The sequence below is a fragment of the Portunus trituberculatus genome, chromosome 46 (assembly GCF_017591435.1).
Source record: "Portunus trituberculatus isolate SZX2019 chromosome 46, ASM1759143v1, whole genome shotgun sequence".
Lineage (NCBI taxonomy): Eukaryota > Metazoa > Arthropoda > Malacostraca > Decapoda > Portunidae > Portunus > Portunus trituberculatus.
In genome coordinates this window covers 31,220,235-31,230,234 of record NC_059300.1, presented here as the reverse complement: position 1 = coordinate 31,230,234, position 10,000 = coordinate 31,220,235, and the positions used below count along the sequence as shown (strand labels likewise).

General features: G+C 43.2%; 2 protein-coding genes across 4 annotated transcripts in view; both read left to right on the top strand.

Moving 5' to 3' along the window:
• Positions 1-5,024, top strand: part of LOC123519998 (pro-resilin-like) — a 21,659-nt gene extending 16,635 nt beyond the window's left edge. For 2 of the 3 annotated variants that reach the window (XM_045281764.1, XM_045281767.1), the window contains exons 2-3: positions 3,993-4,243; positions 4,678-5,024. In XM_045281764.1, coding sequence (XP_045137699.1) covers positions 3,993-4,243; positions 4,678-4,885 — 459 coding nt within the window. In that variant the 3' untranslated portion in view covers positions 4,886-5,024. Of the gene's footprint in view, positions 1-3,065; positions 3,092-3,992; positions 4,244-4,677 lie in introns of those variants that run through there. The other variant, XM_045281766.1, reaches the window with a different exon arrangement.
• Positions 5,025-7,465: 2,441 nt separating this feature from the next.
• Positions 7,466-10,000, top strand: part of LOC123519955 — a 12,237-nt gene continuing 9,702 nt past the window's right edge. Inside the window, exon 1 of the mRNA XM_045281707.1 lies at positions 7,466-7,622. The gene's annotated coding sequence lies outside the window, so the exon portion shown is untranslated. The remainder of the gene's footprint in view (positions 7,623-10,000) is intronic.

The window sequence follows — 10,000 nt, the reverse complement described above, 5'->3', positions numbered from 1 at the left end:
CTCTCCTACTACTACTACTACTACTACTACTACTACTACTACTACTACTACTACTACTACTACTACTACTACTACTACTACTACTACTAATAATAGTAGTAGTAGTAGTAGTAGTAGTAATAGTAGTAGTAATAATAATAATAATAATAACAATAACAATAACAATAATACAACTGCTGCTGCTGCTTTTTGTTCTTCCTCCTCCCCCTCCTTTTTTTTTTTTTTTTTTTTTTTTTTTATATACTCTCCTCATTCTTTGGTGATTAAAGTCTAAGGGTTAACAGTCCCAGGCTGGTGATGTGTCTGGCTAGTGACCGAAGCGTTGGTGCTACAGTGCCACAACAGGTGCCACGTATGAATGCACCAAGCTTCACCGCAGGAAAGGAAAGTGTGGCTTGTATTGGAACATTCCGTGATGCACAGACACCATGAGGCACGAAAAGCGTGTCTCTGTATGCCAGAATTGTGACCACCCACCCACCGCTCTGCAACACACACCCAGTTCAGATTTCCCTTCCGTCACACACACACACACACACACACACACACACAGGAGAAGCGTTAACTAGTACTGTGATGATGTGAATTATGAAGCATCTATAACCTCCAGACAGTTATACACTCACCCTAACTCAGCTGTAAGGTTCTTACGAGTCTGCATGTTAGTACAGTTCATGCGTGGACAGGACTTGCACAGGGCATAAGTAAGATCATGAGTAAAAAATCTGTCAATTCGAGGACCAAAATATTGTCCGTCATATTCCACCAGTACATTATCATTATGGACTGTTGTGAAGCGCGTTGTTCTCTCGCTAAGAGACAAATTCAGGCACACAGATGGTGGGAGTTTGTTTTCTGTTAAAGAGGCGGAGTCATTGTAGACTATCAGTACAGTCATGCAGTGCTGTCTGCCTTGAAACCCTCCAGTAACCTCCACTAGAGATGGGCGCTCAGATATTTGAGTATCCCATGTCCATTGTTCCCTGGTACCCAATGAAGAAATTCCTGCACCGTGGGATGCACCGTGCACTCAGGCTGAATATCACTGCTGCATACGCCCCCGCTACATCTTGCAGCATTACTCCTTCAATGCAGCGCGCCTGTGTGTGGTGACATTGATCCGGAAAATGAATTATTGAGGTGATATCCAGCTGCTACAGGTGACCTTGTAAACTGTGTTCACCAGACGCCAGTGTAGACGCCAAGATAGCTGGAAAATTGGTCGATAGGGAATTGTACGTGTTTTATTAATGATACAATTCACTGTGTGCGCGTCAGAAATACCTTTACGGCGGTGCTGGCGAGCCAGTGTATGGGTATAAGCGCCTGTATGTACAGCATCCCACTGTATGGGGTACATGTGCCTGTACGCCACTGTGTGTGGAGAAAGAAAGCGGTAGGAAAAAAAATATAATGTGGATAGTAGTGATGTTAATTGGAAGTTTCCCAGGCTTCTTTTTTCCCGCGCCTTGCGTCACAATGGTGCCGCCCACAATAGAAAAAAAATAATAATAATAACGCTCTCCAGTCAATGTTTTTTTCCATATTGTTTGTATATGACTATTAAACTTAGCGATGTAAAACGAAATACCTTAACTAAAACGAGTAGTTCCATGAGCTTGGTGACGGAGGGGTCGTCGTCTGTTGCGAGGCCTGCTCTCAGGTACGGGCCGTGTTGTATTGCTTGATTGATTTATCTTAGAAGTCATGCCAGCAAAAGTGATATCAGTAAATCAAGAAAACCACTTTCTAGAGCGAGCATGTTTAGACTCACTATCCTAATAAGTTGTAAGTGTTGCTCTGGATACTCACATTGGTGATATACAGGTTACATTTCTGTCACCTTACAGTAATGAAGCCTGGTGAGCACTCCTTTGTCACGCTGTAGTCACCTGACGCTCCTTTACCTCATCCGAGGAACTTACCCAGACCGGAACCCTGCCCGCTGTTCATCCTTTCCTGTGGGTGTATGGAAATATTAACCAATATACCGGACTTAAGACAACGAGACGAGGATAAGGTCCGTGGCAGTACATCCTCATGTGCCGTTCTGATACAGCGCCCTGTTTTGCACACCAGCGGGTGGCGGCACGAACAACGGCAGACTTTCAATGGGTTCGTTCGTGAGAGGCTGTGAGAGGTGCGTGCCCATCAGTGACGCGCCATCCGCCACACTCTCTCATCACTCGCGGAAGTTATGCTTTACTTGCTTCTGATTACTGCTTACCTTTTAATGAATATGAATATGAATTGGTTATCAAATTATTATCACCGATACTACTACTACTACTACTACTACTACTACTACTACTACTACTACTACTACTACTACTACTACTACTACTACTACTACTACTACTACTACTACTACTACTACTACTACTACCACTACTACTACTACTGCTGCTGCTGCTGCTGCTAATATTGTAGCAACTGGTGCTACTAACACTTTTGTTTATTATCATTATCATCATTATTATTATTATTGTAGCCAACAGCAGCAGCAACGGTAATGTATTTCTACCTTTTTTTAATATATATATATATATATATATATATATATATATATATATATATATATATATATATATATATATATATATATATATATGAGGAGAAACAGCCAAGGAGGACAAAAAGATGCCGGTTCCTGAAGAGGGTCGGAAGCGTTAGCCAAAAGTGTCTTGAAACCTTTCGTGACTGTTGCTGCTGCTGCTGCTATTACTACTAATACTAATACCGCCACCACCACCACCACCACCACCACCACCCTAAGTGAACGGACTGGTTTTATTGGAAAGTTAGTACTAATGATCACACTTTGCGCCGTGAAATTGCAACCTTGCATGATTGTATAGAGTGCACGGCATTTTACATTTCACACTTTCCTTTCCCAGCATGACGGTAGCGTGACACACTCGTTATGGCGTGAGTGACAGCCCCCTCCCCTCCTACTCTCTACATCTCCTCTCTCCGTATCTTCTCTGTCTCTCTCTTCCCTGTCTTCTCTGGTCTCGCTGTATATAAAGCGGCCGTCTGTCTCTGGAGCATCAGTTCCCCTCACGTCCCCATCATCACTACAAACATGAAGGTACTCACTGCTTCACCACTTCGAGTCTTCATTCTAACTTGGCACGTGAGCCTTCACCGCCTTGCTCACGTACACCGCACACGTTAAGTTGGTCGTATCCTCTCTTTTCTAAATCTAAAATAGAGACTTGATACTTAGTTCATTCTTAAAGTTGGAGAAGTGTTATAATTTTTTTTTTTTCGCCATAAGGGCGGGGAACTTAGGAAACGTTAGGAACCACTGATGTATTGCACGAGTATTGTTAATTTAACTCTCACCTGTGATTCCTGTTTCGATGTCTTCGTTCATCACACTCCGATAAGCGATGGAAATTAAAATGTGCGTCGTGAGGCGGTGGGGCCTGTCTCAGCGTGTGGCAGTCATGTCAGTCTAAACACTAAGTCCCGAAGCCCGGCTGTGTACCTTTGAGTGCTGGCACCACTGAGGTCGACTGGTTCGCTCACCGATTAATAAGCTGCAACAACGGGATCATATGATGCTGGTCCGGTATAACGAGAAACTGTCATGGCCACTTGATTGAGTTATGGCACCGCAATAGGGATTTCATGTAGCACTGGCTAGGATAAGGTGGGATGACAAAGGAGTGCCCTGTGCGGAGGCGATAAGATGGGAGTAAAGTATACGTAAAAATGGAAGTAGAGTATTAGAGGCAGACAGTGGCCAGGTGGTCCGGGAAGCTGCTGAAGAGGAACGGTCTGTCTCAGGGAATGGTGACCCAGAAAAGGAGAAGGATCAGAATCAGGCACCGAGAGATGGAAAGAGAGGGACAGGAATTTAGCCGCGACTTTCTAGTAAAGAAGAGTGGCGTGACGTGAGTGGAGGGAGGGTGACGGCAATGCTGCCGCGAACCGTGACTGCCTATAAGGTCTGTAATGATGCTAATGGTCGTCTTCCCCTCCAGGTGGTGGCAGCAGTTGTGGTGGTGGTGACGGTGTGCACGGTAATGGCGGACCCTGCTGGACGGGCGGGCGGCCAGGGCTATGGAGGAAGCGGCGGCGGCGGTGGTGGTGGTGGGGGCGGCGGCGGAGGCGGTGGGGGTGGAGGATCATTCGCCCCCGCCAGCTACACCTTCCAGTACGACGTGAACGACGGCACCTCAGGGAACTTCTTTGGCCACCAGGAACAGCGGGAGGGAGTGAACACCCAGGGCGCGTGAGTGTTGTTTCACACACACACACACACACACACACACACACACACATCTTTTCCAGCAGTAGAGTTGTGTCGTGTAGTGGTGAGTGTGGCAGTTACAGAGCGGAGCCACGTGGGGAAGGGTATTGTATTGTGCTGTGATGGTGTAGCATTGCTATTATTAGGCAGTTAATCCATTGGTGCAACCCCCCATCTCTCTCTCTCTCTCTCTCTCTCTCTCTCTCTCTCTCTCTCTCTCTCTCTCTCTCTCTACGCACATTTACTCGTTTAAGACGGAAACGTCTTCGTTTGGCTACCTGAGTTTTTCCATACATCGCAAGGTCGCTTTCCATTTCCACCTCCATCAGAAGACGTGTATGAGAGAGAGAGAGAGAGAGAGAGAGAGAGATTCTAGTCTTACACCGTGCTTACCACGTCTCTGTTTCCTCCGTCAGCTATTACGTCCAGCTGCCGGACTCTCGCACGCTGAGGGTGGAGTACACGGCTGACGAGGGCGGCTACCGACCTGTCATTACCTTCGAAGGCGAGGCGCAGTTCCCTACAGGATCCCAGGGTGGTGGTGGTGGCGGTGGTACGGGTCGGCCTCAGGGATCGTACGGGGCACCTCCCACCCCCTCCCAGTCCTACATCAAGAGGAAGTAGAAAACAACACTGCACGTGAAGTTAAGCAGTCGTCCCTTAATTGTTATGATATATACCTACGTACTTTGCACTGTTTGTTGTCATAACCGATCTTGTTTATGCAATTCTTACTGTTGGTAAATAAAGGTTTGTTGGTCAATAGAAAGCTTATTCGTAAACTCTCGTCTTGGAAACTGTTCACTGTAGACTGAACTTGAACATATGAAGCCTGCACACCTGTACGACTCACGAAGAACAGAGAGCAAAGTGCTCCCATTCACGTGGAGAGAGAAGCAAGGTGGCGGGAATAGCACTACATCTCCCAGCCTCGCGCCATCCTCGCAAACGTTGCGGCGTCTGTCTCGAATGTTTTAGGTTGATCCCAAAGAAATTGTTAGGGTTCTTATATATATATATATATATATATATATATATATATATATATATATATATATATATATATATATATATATATATATTAGGGATCGCTCGATTATCGGCGCCGATATTAAGCATTTTGACGCATATCGGCATCGGTCTTTTTTTTTTTTTTTTTTTGTTTTTTGTAATTCGACGGCCGATAAGAGATAAATTCAAAACTGGATTATTTTGGGTCTGATGCAGCCGCGTCTTTCTGTCTGCTGTCACTGCTGTCTCCAGCATTGTTCCACCCACAGCACCATCTGTTTGGTTACAAGTAGAGCCACGGTAACACCCAATCAGCAGTGAAACCTGTGCATGCACAGTGTTTACACACACGGTGGAGATACACACACAGTAGAGAACAAGTTGTGGTGTGGGTTAAAGTTTGGATGACAGAGGCGGTACTACCAACTGTTGGTAGCGAGCAATTTCATAGAAACGTTTTCAGGAGTAACTTATGAAGATTTCTCCCATGCTCCCCTCCCCCCTACCTCCTATTCTTTCCCTATTATTCTCTCGTGTTAAAAACTTATAAGGCAAATAAAACATGTTTATATTAGCTATCTATCTATCTATCTATATCTATCTAGCTATCTATCTATCTATCTGTCTATCTATCTATCTATCTATCTATCTATCTATCTATCTATCTATCTATCTATCTATCTATCTATCTATCTATCTATCTATCTATCTATATATATATATATATATATATATATATATATATATATATATATATATATATATATATATATATATATATATATATATATATACACACACACACACACACACACACACACACACACACACACACACACACACACACAGAGAGAGAGAGAGAGAGAGAGAGAGAGAGAGAGAGAAACATGGTGATTAATATTAAGTTATAGTAAGACTGTTGTGACAGATTCTATCAAGGCAATAATGAATTTTTCAAGGTGGTACACAGATGATGGACGACGCTTAGTTACCAGCTCTGCAGTGATTCATCAATATTAGTAATTTATCAAGTAACTATGTACAGTACTTGTGAAGAGTAAAGCACAAAGTATTTGTAACCATCAGATCACGAAGCATACAAAGTTATTATTTTTTCACGTTGTTTTAGCAACGTTTATACGAATATCGCATATTTTCGACAATATTACTGATGCTGTATTAGGCACAGAAGCGGGTGTAGATTTCAAAAAGACGATGAAAATTGAAAACAAGCATATCAAAAAACACGAAAACACAAACTTTATACCTCGGGACCTTTTTACACACGTGTGTTGAGATTCTTCATTATTGCAAATTTGTTATAACAAGACTGTAATGTAGATTGTAGATGTATGCATATGTATTTACAAAGTATAAGTAGCAGTAGTAGTGATGGTGGCGGTAGTGGCTGTGTATTTTTTTTTCAAAATTATTATTATTATTATTATTATTATTATTATTATTATTATTCGTGAGCACAAGGATGGGTTGCGAGGTTGGTAGGGTACAAACACCGCGAGTCTCGCCGGTCAGACAAGGTACGGGAGGTGTTCCGTGAGTCCCGACACTGGTCATTGATTGAGCAGCGAACTTGACGCTCCCGGCGCACGCTCCTCGAACATTACGTGCACGTGATCTGTGCATGTCACTTTCCACAGTAGTCTTTTTTTTTTTTTATCTTTACGTTATTTATTTACATATATCTTTAGTGTAACAAATATTGTGCGGGCCTCCGATGGCAGTGATCCTTCATTCCTTCATTCCCAAAGGATGCCAGATTGTTGTACTGTATACATGCCTTGGTTTGCCTCATACGTCACTGCATTCTGATTCTGTACAATAACTATGAAACAATAATAGTTATCATACCAAAGCACAACTGAAGCACCAGGATATGCTATTGCTTGTGTAAAGGCAGGATATCACTGAGTCCCGGCCAGCTGATACCTGCTGGGAAAGGAAATCAGGGTTAAAAAAAAAAACGTCTCTGGTAACCTGTCACAACCCGAAGCATAACATGATGATGCTGACAGGACAAAGAGGATGCGCATACGGTGCAAATTTATCTGCAGGGTAATCGTTGATGTTACTGGTCTGTACCTGTCAGCGAAATAAGGAATGGCAGTGTGGTGTATGTATGTGTGCGGCAGCTTATGGCAGTGAGAAGTTCGCCGTGTCCCCGCCCTGCCAGACGGCCCGCCTGAGCCCCGCCTCCTTGCTTCCCAAGCTCCCAGCCACAGCTGCTGTCACAACCGGCGGGGAGCTCACTGGCTGCCACAGAATCACTGAGGCAGGTGAAGTTGGCGGAGGGGGCCGCTTGTACTCTGTTACATTTGAGACTGTGCTACATGTGAGTACCTATGCACGTCCTCTTATCATGTAGTCAATTAGCAAATGTTTGAGGAGGCCGTGTTTAGTGGAAGTGTGTTGATCAGTGTAATGAACGGTGTGTTGAGTGATTGTGACGGGAGCATTTCCTTGCTCCCCCTCAACACCCAGCCAGCCCTCCGCTCCTCTGCAGTGCTCGGATGTGACATGCTGGGAATTATTTACTATGGTTAATAGCAACTTGTGATATTCGGAGGAATACAGTGCTGTCTGGCAATAGAGTCTTCATGGCGACTTGGTCAAAATAACATTTCAATGATTTCAGGCCACCGTTTCCTGCGTGGAAGTTAGTGTTAACTGCAAAATATCGACTTGTGACATCCGTAGACTAAGCATTTTCTTCAGAGAACGTTGGTGATAAGAAAGCCCTAAACGTTTATCTATTTTGCTGTTGCTGTAATGGTAATTTTCGTTTATCACTTACATACCGTGAGTGAGTCGTTGGTTAGACGAGAATTATGTTGTTAATAACGTGTGCAGTGCCAGATTTTCATTCCAGTCTGCCTTCCGAGTGTTGCAGCATCTGGTACGCAAATATTCAGTTTTGTCTGCTTAACACGTATTAGGTCTCGTCACCGTATGGTTGCAACAATGTGGCATTCAACACACGGGGTATTGTTTTCAAATATCAGGGCAATTTGATTCCGTGTTTCATTGAAAATCATACTTTTTTTTTTCCTGAAAAGTGAAGGCTACACCTTGTCCCTCTCCAATACCCTCATCCCATTGTTCCCCCTAAGCTGAGTTTTTTTTTTTTTCCCAGAAAGTCAAGTTATATTAGTAATGATTATCAGACAGGGTGAAAGTCGAGTTGTCTTGATAACATTTTAAACGGTTGTGTACACTTCAAAGAACATCGCCTGTCAGATGCACTGTTATGCAGTCACTTTAGGAAATATGCAGTGCGGTGTCAGCGATTCCCTCTTAACATAAGCTACACACTGGTGGCCGATCTGTGTTTCTAACATGAGCACCACAACTCTTCTCTTCTTTCCCTTTGTTCAACAACAAATCCCAATCATTTATACTTCCTTGTGGCAAGCTTTGTGAATGGGTGCTTTTTTTTTTTTTCCAGTAGATGAACAGAGACTGGTTGGTGAAGCCTTTGAGGTGTAGCAACATGAGGGAGGGAGGGAATAGCTGGAGCATTCACTCCGCCTAGTGTTAGCCATTGGTTTGACCACCGACTGATCATAGATTCACAATAGACTAAAGCATTATATGTTTTATCTTGTTCTGCCAATCATGCACACCATTGTGATGACACCAAACTACCGAAATATTCATCCGCAAGGGAATTATGCATGATCAGTTCGACAACAATCATTTGCATATGAAGTAAATACGAAGAAAAAAGTAAAGGCAATCATTATCAACGTTTTATTGCAAATGTCGAGAGCTATCCTATTGCAGAAAAACATCTTATAAAATCAGTTCCAACGATAGAATCAAGCATATATGAAAATAGCTCAGCAACAAAGGCACTTGCCGTGATCCTGGGTACCGGCCGCTCAAGTGACAACGTTTTATTATGAGGACCTTGAACACCAAGCTAGCTCTACTCCACACGGTGGGCACATCGGCTGACTCATGACGTGTTCCCAGGAACCAGTCACACGCCTCAAGAACGGTGACGTCAAGGGAAGGCGGCCAATGGTGAAGAGCCTCGATGACGACACGGATCTCCTCATGAGGCCAAACTGGCAGGCCTTGTGTGTATATGTGTGTGTGTGTGTGTGTCTAAGTATAGCTTGCTAACACAATAAAAACGTGGTGAACTGAAAACACGTTCTTTGGTCACCCATATGTGCCACATTTTTATTTATTTATTTATTTTTTTTTTTTTTCTTCATGCGACTCCTTCCTTGTATCAGTTAGTGTTTGAAACACGTCTTTCCATAGATAGTATCTACTAGTACACGTGCTACATTGGTCATCACACAGTTGGCGTTGCTTCATAATTGTGTGCAGGATTGTGTTTGAGTGGTGCAAGTATAACTGCTACCTAGACTCCACTTCCGTTTCTAAGATCTCAATATAAATAGATATTATTATTTGTGAGATCTTGACAGAGAGAGAGAGAGAGAGAGAGAATTCACTTCAAAACTTTACTGCCTACTAATCATTTTTAACATATGTATATTTAGTGTAAATGCTAGGAAATATTGACCATTACTGGTGTGCATTTAATGCTTTCATGAGAAGTGCAGCACAAGTAGGAATACAGGCTGATGATAGCAATGACTGATACTAATAGAAGTAATGGTTAAGATGAGTAAGGAACACGTGGCCACTTTGGATAATGAAGTTCTTAGAAAACTAAGTGAATGTGCTTTTTTT